Source organism: Ursus maritimus, unplaced genomic scaffold (assembly GCF_017311325.1).
Source record: "Ursus maritimus isolate PB19 unplaced genomic scaffold, ASM1731132v1 scaffold_15, whole genome shotgun sequence".
Classification (NCBI taxonomy): Eukaryota; Metazoa; Chordata; class Mammalia; order Carnivora; family Ursidae; genus Ursus; species Ursus maritimus.
In genome coordinates, this window is record NW_024423897.1 from 38,949,548 (window position 1) to 38,964,709 (window position 15,162).

Below are 15,162 nucleotides of genomic sequence, written 5' to 3' on the forward strand. Positions count from 1 at the left end.
ACACACACACACACACACACACACACACACACACACACACAATTTGTGGTTAAAGACTTAAGGGTGAGATCTGAAACCATAAAAATCTGAAATAGAACACAGGCAGTAATTTCTCTGACATCAGTCATCTCAACATTTCTCTAGGCATGTCTCCTGAGGCAAGGGAAACAAGCAAAAATGAACTATTGGGACTACCTCAAAATAAAATCTTCTGTACAGCAAAGGAAACAGGCAACAAAACTAAAAGATAATCTAGTGAAAGACGACCTGCTGCATTTCATTGCAGACGGCTGCTTTCATAGTCTGGCTATTGTAAATAATGCTGCAATAAACATAACAGTGCATATATGTTTATGGATTAGTGTTTTTGTGTTCTTTGGGTAAATACCCCATAGTGGCATTCCTGGATCCTAGAGTACTTCTATTTTTGACCTTTGGAGGAACCTCCATACTGTTTCCCACAGTGGCTGCACCAGTTTGCATTCCCACCAACAGTGCACGAGGGTTCTCCTTTCTCCACATCCTTGCCAACATCTGTTGTTTCTTGTGTTTTTGATTTCAGCCATTCTGACAGGTGTGAGGTGATATCTCAGGCCCTTTGAGGCTGCCATGCTGTGGTCGGTTGTGGGACTTGGAGTAACCATAAATTTTATGGTGGATAAATCCAGTTAGATTTGGATGTCATTTTCATTAGCATTCAATGAATGCTCATTCTGTTGTTTGTTTTTAAATTCATTTCGTTATTTATAACTCAGCACCAGATGTAGTGGCTAAACTCTAGGGATTCACTGGGAACCCAATCCAGTCATCACGTTACCTCATGGAGTGTAGAGTTGGACAGGAGAAACAGATCTTAATCAAATAATCACAAATTCAAATGTGACAAGCGGTTCACAGGATAGCCACGCAGTCATGCTGTGAGGGCTAAGAGATTTAATATACATGAGTGTATTCAGGAAACTTTCTCTGAGGCAATAACACTAGTGGATCCCAAAGATGAATAGGAGTCATCTTACTCAGGCAGAGGATTCCAGAGAGAGAGAGACAGAGAGAGAGAGAGAGAGAACAGCGTTTGCAAAGGTCCTGTGGCAGAAAAACACGGAGTCATCTTGAGGGGCTACAGGAAGGGCGGTGTGGTGGTTGCTTAGGAGTAATGATGAGCTTGGTGAGAAGGTGTAAGAAGTTTGGTTCAAGAAGTAAGCAGGAGTCAGAGAAGCAGTGTGGGCCACGAAAATTAGTTCGGTCTCTGCCCTTACTAAATAAACATATAGTAAGGGCAGCCACTGAATGGTGTCAAAATACACAGAGATGGGGATAACTACACAGTTGTTTTTAAGCTGTTCACCTTAACCTCATTTATTCAGTTCTGGTTTATTTGCTTTAGAGGTTAGCATTCCGAGAAAGTTCTCCTTTGAAGGAAAAACAGCTAGAAAAGTGTTTCAGATCAACAATGGGCTTATACAATGCCTGTGGGCAAATTACAAAAAAGTATCTGTTCTTGAAGATGCCTCCCTTCCTTGACTGGAACATTGTCCTGATATATCAACTTTGTTAGAGCAAAACTCTTTACTGCCATCTTTCAGAAAATTGGCCTAATAAATACAAAAGCCTATGATTTTTATGATGCGAATGGTGCTTCCCTCAGAGTAGCGCACTGTGTAGCCCACACCCGCACACCCATGCTCAGTGGCCCTGGATCTCCAGCGATCAAAAAGAAAGGAGAAAAACACCTATTTCTTCCTGAAAATAAAATCGCATATTGTGTAAATGTAATAAAACATGCATTTCTTGGTCTTCTGAGGCCTAATTATAACCACAACGAATTTTCCAACGCTTACCCATGCTGCCTGGGTTTAGTGCTGGTGGGAAAGAGTAAGGGGCTCCAATGGCCGAAGGGGGGTTCCCTCCCCATGGCTGGTTGGATAGGAAGAAGAGCTAACAAGAATTTACATTAAAAATGCTACAGCTGTCAGATCTGGGATCCAAAGAGGAAACAAGAAGGCACACTACAACCCCTGACTCCGCGGGCCAGGCAGCACGTGAGAGCTGACCACGAGGGTGTGCAACACACGGGCTGTGTGAGGAAGAGCCTCGAGCCCGGCGAGAGTCCTGGTTTCCTTAAAACCGTAAGACATCCACACCACCGTGCCTGAACGGGCTCTATGTTATTGTAACATTCCACTCGCCAGCAGAATCTCTCCGTCTAAATTCACAACCAATCGTTTTCAAACACTACATCAAAAAGCAGCAATCAAAACCTCGTGCGTACATGAATTACTAAATGTCCTAGAAATTGATAGACACACTGAACTTAATACACAGTGGCTCTCTCACCTCAGTTCCAGTATCAATGTTTTGTCTTAAATGAAAATCATTACCCTCACAGATTTGTCTGGAAGATCCTGACCCCCCCCCCCCCCGCTAAAATAGATAAATAAATGAATGCCCTGTGGTCCCCTCCCATCCCGGTCTCTATCCCAGTATTTTAAGCTCGCATCTCTGACCCTACCATCAACATCTTCGGGGGAACATCGTTCCAGCAGAGCAGCTGGGGCAACCAGAGGTGCACTTACTGCTCCCCGGACCGAAGATGAGCCGGGTCCTTCGTCTTCTTCCCCGTCTGCCTCCTGGTCTTCGTTGTCGGTCCAAGAGGACACGTCCTCTACTGAACTGGTCAGATCAGGCAGACTCTTGGATGTTAACCTCAGGAGGTCCTCGGCAGAGTTTTCCTATGGGGACACAACGGAAGAGTCATGAATTACCCCATGCACCAAGCAGTTCTGGGTCAAGGTCAAGGAAAAGCCAGCAGTGTCAGCTGGGAGTGGTTATACGCTCTGAGCCCAAAGACCATATGGGAATGTATGTTGCCCATTTCCAGGTTGGCGAGGTTACCTCACATGTCAGGGCTGTAGACCCAATTTAAACACAAACCAATTTTTTTCCCCTGAAAAATCTGTTTCTTAGACAGCTAGTTCTCCAGGCAACACAAATTCCCTGAACTTTAGATCCTTTGATAGCGTCCTGCCTTGCGCTCAAGTACAGTTTCAGCCCCCTCATGGGCAGGCCAGCATCTTAGAGCTGTGGCCTCTGCCCGGCGCTCTAGACACACCTCCTTCCATTCTCGCCTCCACCCACACCTTCCACCCCAGCCATACTGACCTTCCAATGCGCCAGGCTCTCCCTTGCCCTGCTCCCTTTCCTACTAGCAGCTCCCTCTGCCCGGCGAGCTCAGCTTCCTGCTCAGCTTGGGCACCCTCTCCTGCAAGCCTTCCTGGACCTTTCCAGGAGGCATCCCGTTTGCCTTTCCCTTCTTCCAGAATGTCCTTTACTGTTTCCTTCATCGCCTCGCATGGACGTCTGACTATACCTATCTCTCCTGCTTATCTGAGCGTCCTCAAGCTGAATGCCATTTCTCCTCCTCGACGTGTCCGCAGGCCCAGCACACAGCTCTAATATCCGTGTGCTCCTCCCCCTCACTGCTCATCTCACTAGCATATGTTCCCTAGAAAGAGATTAGACTGTTGATTGAATCACGACGCCCAAGTGGAGACTGATAACGTCTCTTCAAAGAAAGCAGCCCTTGAACAATTTTTAAAGGTCAACAAAATACATGGAATCAGACTCCATTAAGATTAGACTATAACAAGGACTCCTCCATAGCCCTTCCTTCCTACGCACAGACAAGGCCACCGGGGTCAGTGGGAGGCAGGCGAGGTCACTGAGGCCATGTGACAATCCCACAGGCAGAGGAGGCACACGCAGCCACCGAGAACTCTCTGGGGAGAAGCCACAGCACAGGAGGCCAGGGACCAGGGCTGCGGCTGATCTGAGGCCAGAAAAGAGAGAAATGTGTCCTCCCTTCTCCCCCACCAGCCACTTCTACAAGGAAGGAAGCCTGTGGAAAGTTTTGATCACCATATTCCTTGGGGCTTGACAGAAAGGAGAATAACAGAAGACACCCATCTTAAACAAGGGGTATTACAGACTATCCGTGAGTTGGCGCCTGGTGACAGTGGCGTTTGTTACTAGCTTGACACACGTCCCACCTTGGAGGCACATGAAGCTCGTTCATGTCAGGTCGGTCATGGTGAATACTGTACAGTTAGACCTTACCTCGGGGAAGGAAAAAGCCATGAAGCAAAAAGCGAGTTCAGCCCTCTTGTGTGAGGTTAACTGTGCTAGACCGATAACGGAAAAGAGTTTTTAAAAAAGATGAAGGTCCCAACTGGTGAGTAAATGGCACAACAGCTACAGGATAGAAGACTCCATGGTCATTAAAAATGGTGCTACAGAAATGCACTTTCTGAGGCAGAGAGATGCTTACGGCATGCTACTTAACGAAAAAGCAGGTGAGAGACGGTATTAGCATTTTCTTTTTTGAAGATTTTATTTATTTATTTGACAGAGAGAGAGACAGCCAGCGAGAGAGGGAACACAAGCAGGGGGAGTGGGAGAGGAAGAAGCAGGCTCATAGAGAAAGAGCCTGACGTGGGGCTCGATCCTAGAACTCTGGGATCACGCCCTGAGCCGAAGGCAGACGCTTAACCGCTGTGCCACCCAGGCGCCCCTGGTATTAGCATTTTCATAATGGATGTCACAATAAACTGGCTGTAGTGGCATGTGACAACCACAAAGGCGAACGTTTCTCCAAGTGCTTCTAGGTCTCACTCCTCTGACCAGCTGCAGTGTCCGGGCTCTCTACATGTCACTTAACCCTCCGGACATTCCATGAAGGAGTTACTGATTCTCACCGTGCAGGTGAGAAAACCGAGGTTTAAAAAAAAGGCAGCAACTTGCTCAAGACACGCAGCTTTGAAAGGCTGCGCTGGCTCTGCCGTCCAGCGGACTCTGCCTCCAGGGGCGTTCTGGGCTCCCGGGCTCACATCCGTTAAAAATACACGCCTGGAGGGACAGACCAGGTAATGGATAGAACGACTGACGGTGTAATGAAAATGTTATTTTCCTTTTCTTCTAGGTTTTCTACATTAGACGTAATAAATGCATATTACTTGTTAATAAAAAGTGCTAAAGAGAGAGAAATCTGTATGGATATGCATGTGCTTCCAGAAATATCAAAACACACTGGGAGAATCTGACTTCATTCTTCGACAGCAACTTTCTAGGCTCGTATGTACATGCAAACAACGTATCTGTATGGAGACATGGGACATCCTGTATCAAGGAAAGTAACAGCTGTATTTTCAAAATGATGCCCTAAATTTGGTGGCAAAGTGACTATTTTCTACATTTTACATTTTTATTATTCTTTTTATTCAGCAAATCAAAAGCTCTTTTTTCCTCCCTTCCTCTCTTCAAATGTAAAGACGTAACAAAGACTCTGGATCACTTGCTCTTGTTGGATAATGAAGAGGCACAGAGGCCAAGAGTTGTGGAAAGACGGACTTCTCTCCGATGTGGACGGGCATCATGGAGGGTGGGGAGTGAGTTTAGGAACAAAACCTGGGCAGCTGCTATAGCAACGGACTGCCTAGGTGTAAACGGAACCTATGGGAAGAAATGAGAGGTCTCACTCCTCTGACGTCTGCAGCATCTTCAGGCCTGTCGTTCAGGACAGATGGCCAAGAGCAATAGATTGACAGCGAGAACACCCATTCTGGGGCCCCAGACCGCTTCTCAGCCCTACAAAGACCCAGTGAGTGTCCCTAAAGTCAAAGCCTCCAGCAGGAACACATTACCTTTCTCTAAACCCATTGGCTCCGAGTCCTTTATATCTTATTTGCCTAGCGGGCAGCTTGGTGCACAGGAAGAAGCATGAAACTGTGAAGTCTTATGGACCCACGATGAAACCTGTTTTTGCCCCCCACTGCTTGTGTGACCACTGGGTAAACTAATCAGCCACTTCGATTTTAACTTCATCTTTTGAATAAAAAGAACTAATACCTCTCTCATGGGATTTGAAGAATTAAGTGAGATCAGAGGGAAAAAGCACCCGGCACCCAGTGTGTGCCTGTACATGTTAGTATCCTGTCTTCGAGTCAGTGAGTGAGACCACAGGTCAGGCATCATCCAGGAAACTCCCTTGTATGCTCCTTAATTATGCTTACCCATAAGTGTACTTTTTATTATGTAAATTTTAGGTAGTACAATATTACAGTGCAATATTGGTTTCTGGAGTGGAATGCAGTGATTCATCACTTACACACAACACCCAGTGCTCGTCATAGCAAGTGCCCTCCTTCATACCCATCCTCCACTTAGCCCGTCCCCCACCCACCTCCCGCGGTCAGCCGGGAGTTTGTTCTCTATTATTGAGTATTTTATGGCTTGTTTCCTCTCTCCTTTTTTCTCTTTTTCTCCTTCCCATATGTTCATCTATTTTCTTTCTTAAATTCCACATATGAGACTGCATAGTATTTGTCTTTCTCTGACCGACTTATTTCACTTAGCATAATACATTCTAGCTCTATCCTTGTCATTACAAATGGCAATATTTCATTCTTTCTGATGGCTGAGTAATATTCCACTGTGTGTGTGTGTGTGTGTGTGTGTGTACACACCACATTTTCTTTATCCATTCATCGGTTGATGGACATTTGGGCTCTCTCCATAGTTTGGCTATTGTTGATGATACTGCTATAAACATTGGGGTGCACGTATCCCTTCAAATCTGTACATTTGTATCCTTTGGGTAAATACCTAGCAGTGCAATTACTGGATTGTAGGTTAGTTCTACTTTTAACATTTTAAGGACCCTCCATATTGTTTTCCAGAGTGGCTGCACCAGTTTGCATTCCCACCAACAGTATAAGAAAAGTTCCCTTTTCTCTCATCCTCGCCAGCATCTGTTCTTTCCTGTGTTGTTATTTTAGCCAAACTGACAGGTGTGAGGTGGTATCTCATTGTGGTCTTGATTTGTGTTTCCCTGATGATGAGTGATGTTGAGCATCTTTTCATGTGTCTGTTGGCCATCTGTATGTCTTCTTTGTAAAAGTGTCTATTCATGTCTTCTGCCCATTTCTTAACTAGGTTGTTTGTTTTTTGGGTGTTGAGTTTGGTAAGTTCTTTGTAGATTTTGTATACTAACCCTTTATCAGATATGTCATTTGCAAATATCTTCTCCCATTCTGTAGGCTACCTTTTAGTTTTCTGATTGTTTCCTTTGCTGTGAAGAAGATTTTTATCTCAATGAAGTCCCAATAGTTCATTTTGCTTTTGTTCTCCTTGCCTGTGGTGACGTGTCTAGTAAGAAGTTGCTATGGCTGAGGTCAAAGAGGTTGCTGCCTGTGTCCTCCTCTAAGATTTTGATGGTTTCCAGTCTCAGATTAAGGTCTTTCATCCATTTTTGAATTTATTTTTTTGTATGGTGTAAGAAAGTGAAGAGTGGACCTTTTTTGTTTTTATTTTATGATCTCTTTGTGTTCATGTGTTTGTGGATAACAGCTTGACCTAGAAGAGGTTTTCTCTTTCCCATTTTCCGATGAGATGAGAGCAGATGAGAAAAGTCAGCATAGAAATAAAGGTTTGGTGGCCACGGTATAATGCTTGTGCAGGAACCCCCGCATTGTTGAGCCACAGACTGTCTGGAGGTGGGCTGTGCAAACACAGGACTCAGTGCCTGTGAGTGTTTGAGACCCGACGGTGCTTCTCAAACCCCATCACCTCTGGCTGAAAGGGGACTAGCTCGTCTTCCCCTTGCCGCATTTCCCTCTTGTGGAATTCAACACACTGAGAGGGAACATCCTTGCTCTGCTCTCCTTTCTGTCCCTAGTGAGGAGACACCAGGGTGCCCCGTGGTATCTCTGAGAGGGGAGAGGAAGCCTGTGGATGGAGACTGTCTCAACCCTGCCTCCGGGGCCTCAGTGCCAACCCTTAATCCTAAGTCTGTGCCAAGGCTCTGTGCTCTTGTCGGAAGCCTGAGAGTCTGGGTTAAGGGATTGGGGTGAGAGGTGTAAAAAGAGGAAAACAGATTTTCCAGATAGTTCAAAATATTCTAATTATTAAATACTCCCCAAATAGGTAATACATCTTGTAATATAAGAGGGAAAATACAGAAAAACTGTATGGATGTTAGGTTCAAAAAAATAATAGGAATAATAAGGAAAGAATTAGCCCTACTGGCAAGAGTGTATTGTTGAGAAGGGTTGAGGACTGGGGTGGCTTCGCATCCCTGCTTCCATGGACAAGAACGAAGCCCAGTGGCTCCCCTGCACTAGCGCCTAAGTCCTGTGGGCGCTTTCCTGTCTTATCAACAGCAGATGGGACCATGGAGCAGAAGCAAGAGGGCTCAGGTCCTCCTCTTTCTGGTCACACTGCTGTGGAGGCCTGCAGCCTTTATCCAGGGCGCTAAGGCTGGTGATACCAGGGACAAAGTGGATGCTGGGGGCCCAGGACATCGGTACTATTTTAACACACTCCAAGGATGGGGGTACAAGCAGCACCAGCCTGAGCCCTCGTGACAAAGAGTGGACAGCCAGAGGGAGGGGACAGCCATGCTGTGTATCAAGAGCCAGGGTCCTGGTGCTGCAGACAGCATCTAGGCCTCTGTGAGATGCAAGCCCGTCATGGGAGCTCGGCCTCACTGTCTCATCAGGAAAACTGAGGAAAAAGAGGGGAAGGGTGGCTGGACAAACAGGATTCACAGGGCCAATGCTCTGTGAGGCCATGAGTCAGAATCAGCCCTGAACCTTTCTTCCTTTGGGACCTCGGAGAGGTGCCACTCCACACCTCTCCTTCATCCCTGCTGTCCAGTGGATATCCAGGTCTCCTCTTCAGCTTCTCTCTGGGAGAGGTGCTACTCTTTTTACCTTGTTCTTCTGTCCACCCTACCACGCCTCCCCTTTCCTCAGTCCTATTACTACTCTTCCATCTACTAAATATTTCAGCTAAAGGCCGCCCTCATGGACTTGCCCTGTAGAATCACAGCCATTTAAATGGCTCCAGTAAACATGCAAGTGTTTGTGTGAGTGTGTGTGGCACGGGGAGGGCTCAAATCCAAATTCGCCACCATATTAAAAATGTTAAAAACCGGAAACAGAAACAAACCACCTACCTTGCTGGCTACCACCAGCTGAACCATTCCAGTGGCAGAGCGGAGGATGGCCACTGCTTCCTCATGGGACAGCCCCACCAGTAAGTGACCATTGATTACCAGCAGCTCGTCTCCTAAGGACAGTCTGCCGTCCCTGAGGAAATGGAGATGGGAAAAAAAATCCCTTGTCAAGATATTCTGGGCTTGAGAAGGGACATTTTCCTGGAGCTGGGGAGGGTCATGAGATGGCACAGTTAAAATCAGGCTAAGGAAAAAGTAGAGATGGCCAGCGACGGTTTGGGCTGGGATTTATCCTTTGGTCTGGCTGGCTCCTGATACCCACTTAGGAAAGCTCCATGATTTCACACAGTCGCCTGGTAGCAAGCAAGTTCTTAAGTTACCACCATATCCTGCATCAACCTTAACGAAATGCCTCCCAGCCATGGGGAGACAATGATAGAGGAACCAAGACCCCAAGGTTTTTGCATAGTCCAGTCATTCTGTTCTCAATCCTACTGCCATCCTGCCCTCACAGCTAAGTTGTCAGCTGAGTCGCTGAACTAAGAACCCCAAACAAAGTTATCTTAAGCTCAACAGAAAGCCTTCTCTAACCTGCTGTCCTCTATCTTTTCAGGTGACATGGCCCTGGCCAGATTTCCTCTGTGGCACCTGGGACACTACACTACATGTGCTTATACCCCTCCCCCCCGCCCCCGGCCCGACTCCCAACACACATGCAGAGTTATAGGACCTTGAGGGTAAAGTCTCTCAGTACCATTTCCATCCTACAGCCAAGCTTCATCAGAAGGATGAATACAAAATCGAACTGACTGACCAATCTCCTGCTGTTGCAGGTTTCAGACCTGGTCTACAGATTTGTTGTTTCTTTATTTCCTCCAAAGTAAATTACAGCTGACTTAGAGCTTCCTTCCCACTGGGCTGGGGCTGCCTGCCCTAGTGTGGGTTGAGGGTCTGGGGTGGCACACTGTGCCAGAGCATTGTGCACGCGCCTTCAGTCACGACGGATCAACAGTCCTAGGGGTTCCACTTGAACCTCCAGTGGTCTGGTCTCTCATGATCCCAAAGAAGCCAGAGGGTTTTCATCTCCATTACTAAATATGGACTAGGAAATCTGGTGAGGGGGATGGGCCCTAAGCCTAGGGTTCCACCATCCCCTCTGAAGGCTTTCCATCAACACCCAAGGTGCTACTGTGGGACCTGCCTGTCCCTAATATACCTAGATTCACCCAACTTTCTAACATGCTGACTCTTCCCACCTTGCTTTCTTTTAGCAAGTCAACCAGCTTCTCTCCATGCTTCCCTCCCTCACTACTTTTTTTTCTCAAGCCTCCAGGGCATGCATCATAATCTTTTCCATGAATTTAGGCTTTCACAGAAGACAGGTGGCACCAGACACTTCTGACAGCCTCTGATTTCTGTCCTTCAAAAATCCCTAAAGCAGAGAAATGCTAAGAACCCTGCTAGTTGGAAAGAGAAAGGGAATAGGAAGCCCACAGAGAACTGGAACCTCAAGGAGGTGTCTGGGTGGGCTACCGAGAAGGAGAGGGATTCAGGAGAAAAAAAGAACACAAAGTTCTGACCGGTGTCCTTGAATTTATTCAACACCATCCCTACCCCCATCCCTTTTCTTATCTCCCGCTTCAATTCCATCTGTCTCATCTCCTGTTATTAACTAGAATGCCCCACATGTGAATTACATACTCCAGAAGCAGAGAGAGACATGCACACAACTCCAGGCTAAACGTGAAGAGAAAACGGTGAAACCCACTAGAAACAGCTCACATAGAAAACAGACAAGAACCGTTCTACATAAGTTTATCTCTGGGCACAGGAATTTCCTAATTGCCAACTTTCCAAAGACATGCTAGAACCTAAGACCTAGGATTAATGGGAAAGTGGCTATCTGATGGGAGTTCCTCAAGGCATACCGCAGGATAAACACTAAGCTCGTAATTCTTCCATAATGACCGCCGCCCAGAAAACGGACAAGCGGGGTTATTCTCATCTCTAGTTGTTGGCATCTTACTCTGAGACTAGAACTGGGACATGACACACGTTGATAGTTTGTACCCTTGTCCTCTCCTTAGTCTTCCAATCTTTACCTCTGGCTCCTTCAACTCCACTTCATGAGATATATTTTTCAAAGCCCTCTCCGTCTGGGGCAGGCCAACATCACTCAGGTTTTCCCTATTCCCCTTACAACCAGGGTACCTGGACTGAACACCAAATCCCCAACTAGATTTACCTCCCTCATCCATGAAACTCTACCTTTATACACCTACTGTATACGCATGGGCACGCAACATGTGTACACAGCCCAGCGTGCCTTGCCAATAGTAGACACCCTGTATACATGGAGGCAATCAGCTAGCAAGGCAAAAGCAGGCCGTGTATTTTGGGATAGTTAGATCCTTGTAACTTCAAATGGACTTCTTTGTTCATGCTCTGCCTAAGCACTGTGCTTCTTCCTACTTAAGATGATAGTTCAGATTAAAAAAGAAGTTTTGAAGTATGAATCGTTCGGGTCACAAGGAAAAAAATTCACATTTACTTTTTTCCCCTTGGCATCTACAGGACACACACATATAAGTGTGTGTAGAATCCTGAGAGAACTGACACAGCGCAGGAACTATGGTCACATTTAAAATCAATTACTTTCCCAAGTCATTCGCCACAATCCTACCGGGGTTAGGATGTCAGGCATGCGGTGTTCTGTGGCATCGCACAGTCTCAGTGGGGGACCACATATTACCAGTATCCCGAAAGTCAGGATAAGTAACAATCACTGGAAACTCAAAACAGACTAGAAAGAAATCTGCCCTCCCATTTGGATTGGGAGGGGCCTGCACTCTCTCCAGCAATTAGCCACTTCCTGTGCCCAGAGGGGTGTTGAACTGGAACTGCTCATGCCTGATTTTCTTCCAAGCTCCAGCAAAATCTTTATGAACTCTAATTACCAGGGCTTTGACCAAATGGAAGAGTCCTACACCCGGAGGAAGGGAAGGGAGAGGATAAGGAGGCAGAGAAAAAGGGAGAGTTATCTAGTCACCTGTGAGCGGCACCTCCTTCCTTCACTTGAGTGACAACGATAGCGTGAGGTGAGCGCTTTGATCCTCGGCCTCCACTAACCTGAATTCCCAGCCCATCCGATTCTTTAAGCAGCTCCATCTTCCATATCCGGCCAACTTCCTCCTTGGAAGAAAAAGTGAGCACACTGTGAAGTATATGGACAGACACATGGCATTGACCCAGGAGAGTGGAACTGTCAGGTCAAGCCAAATACTCATCCGTTGTCAACAGGTATTGCAGATGACCACAGAAGAAAAAGCTCTGTGTGCTGGATCAGAGTCTCTAGCTGCCAGTCCTGTCTAATAGAACGTTCTATGATGATGGAAATGTTCTATATCTGCACAATCCAACATGGAGCTACTAGCCACAGGCGGCTATTGAGTGCTTGAAATGTGGGTAGTGGCAACTGAGATGCTAAATATTTTATTACATTTAGTTTTTAATTAAATTAAATAGCTACCTATGGTGAGTGGCTATAATATTGGACGGCAAGAGTGATTATCCAATTTCCTGACCAGGATTCTGTTAAGTAAAGCTTCTTCTGCCTGATACCCGGATACCGCTGTGTGTGTAAACACGGGCTGTGTCTGGGTTCCTAATTAATAAAGGAAGATGAAAGGAAGGCAAAGATAGGTCTTGGTGCTCAGAGACTTCAACTAATTTGAGCCCAGCTCTGCCGCTTAGTACTTAAGAAAGTCCTTATGCCTAAAACCCTCAGTTTCCTGGCCTCTAAAGTGGGGATAATTAGTAACACTTTCAGGTTTGTCATTAAGATTAAATGAGATATTTATGGAAGCAGTAGTGCTTCTGGCACCTAGGAGAGACATACTGAATGCTGACTGGCACGCTTATATTATTTATATATGCATATATACAAGTTAGAACCATCATATTGTAATAGACCCAGTGGTACTGGAATAGCATTGCATGGTGACAAACGGTAGCAACAGTTGTGGTGAGCATAGCATAATGTGGAGTTGTCCAATCACTATGTTGTACACCTGAAACTGATAAAACATTATGTGTCAACTATACTTCATTAAAAAAAAAAAACAAAACCCATCATGTTGAATTGAATCTCAAACTTCCTTAGAACATAAAAATGAGATCTTTGGTGGGAGAAACCGAAAACGGGAAATTGATGAATTTGTTATTGGCTTCTATAGACATTGGTCTGTACACTCTTTAAATACATTAAAACATGCTTCAATCCTTATAAAAAAAAAACACTAATCAAGTCTCCAAGTCCTCTGGACCATGGGTAGCTCTTCTGCTTTGGTTAATTCTCCACTTGACTCCCTATTTTACTCTGAGGCTGCAAACATATGCCTGATGCAAAATGTTTGAGTTCCTTCAGATACTTGGTTGTTCAGAGAAATGAAAGCAAAACCTTCCAAGGTGATTTCCTTGGGGGGTCTTACGTTAGGCTCACTCCTGCAAGTTCTTTTTATCTCTAGGTCTATGGGTATGGGTCACAATGCATTCCTCAACATATAAAACAAAACCATGTCCTTTCCTCATCCATCAGGAAGGTCCAATGGAACCAGTAAGGTCCAATATGGACAAAGTCATCCTCCTCCTAGAAATAGGCAACCTTCCCATTTAAGCTGCTTGCAAAAGAGAAAGAATGTTAAGTATTCAGAAAATCTGAAATACACACCGTCAGAAACTAAAATGAAACTTTATGCAATAGTAATAAAACCAGATGTTAAACAGTCACTGATGTGCAGCAATAGGAATGTCTGGGGAAATTATTAACAGACAGAGACCTGTTGGATCCTATACTTTTTCTAGTACAGCACTGCTCAGCGGGGCTCCATTGCTCTGGCAACATGCAGTGGTGCCAACGGTCTCCTTCATCAGCTGACCACAGACAAACGATGCCTGTCTGGCCAAATGTAACTTCAGAAGTCACTGGCTTACCACAGTAGTTCATGAACTTGTCAACAATCCCTATATCATCCAATCATTTCACTTTGGACTCCATGGTTTTTGGTCTGTTGCCTCTGACCTCTGGAACACCTTTTTCTCTTCTCCATTCAGAAATAACCTCCTGGCCTCCAAAGTCTCTCACAGCTCCTCTCTTTCCAAAAAGCCATCCTTGAGAGTCAGTGCTACTGACAAGATGGCAACTTTCAATGCTTCTAGTACATGAGGCCGTATGGCCTAGTGGATGGCCTCAAAGGGAACAAATTCAGGAATGTGCTGATTAGCTGTTGTCCTGGCTTGCTCCTATGGGCCTACCATATGGCTGCCTCCCTGGGCCTAACAAAGCAGCTAAGAAACTAGAGCACAATGGTAGCTTGACTTGTTTTTTCTATGGAAGATAGCCATGGCAACTAGGGTCTTAAAGATATGGGACAGGGCTCCTCCTCCCTCTCCCGGTACAGAAAAGCTGTGAACTACCTTCCCTGAAGCAACAGGGAAGATTATTAGAGTCCAGAAATAAGAAAATCCATTTGGCTTTTGCCCAAATTAGTAAAAACCTTTCCATTCCATTACTAGCTGCACCATCATTTTCCCCATCCTACCATCTTTTTGTTAAACAGAACACGTTACGTATAGTTCACAGAGGGTATGACAATACTAGATATACAGTCCTTTCTCGTTTTTAAATGCTTTTAGAAATAGAATTTGTGGCAAGAAACATGCAAAACGATGATCACGGAGAAAGAATAATGACCTAATGTATACTCTTGACAAAAGAGCTAAAGACTATTTTCATTAAGAGCATTCACATGCCCCCTTCATACCCCTGCCCAACACACACACACAAATAGTTAAATGCAAAATAAAACACATCTAAACAAAATGGCTTCAGAGGGCAGGGATGACCAATCTGTAATACAGCCCCCACCTCTACTAGTCGAGAAGCAGATCTTCTTTTCCACTTTTATCCAATAACATGAATTTTTTCCTCCATAATTGAAAGTAGGAACTATAAGGGGGGAGTTCAAAGGAGCCCATGCAAGTTTCCCTGCTCTGGAATCTCTTGATCATCTGATGAGGAGTTCAGAGGCACACAAAGGAAGGCACAAACAGGAAGAAAGAGGCAGATGTTATCAGTCTCAATTGTCCAACTG

The 15,162-nt window shown here is 45.4% G+C and overlaps 1 protein-coding gene across 1 annotated transcript in view; it reads right to left on the reverse strand.

The window, feature by feature from the left end:
• Window positions 1-15,162, reverse strand: part of PDZD2 (PDZ domain containing 2) — a 216,701-nt gene that overhangs the window by 67,934 nt on the left and 133,605 nt on the right. Inside the window, exons 3-5 of the mRNA XM_040630519.1 lie at window positions 12,060-12,202; window positions 9,011-9,143; window positions 2,574-2,729 (exon numbers count right to left, since the gene is read on the reverse strand). Coding sequence (XP_040486453.1) covers window positions 2,574-2,729; window positions 9,011-9,143; window positions 12,060-12,202 — 432 coding nt within the window. The remainder of the gene's footprint in view (window positions 1-2,573; window positions 2,730-9,010; window positions 9,144-12,059; window positions 12,203-15,162) is intronic.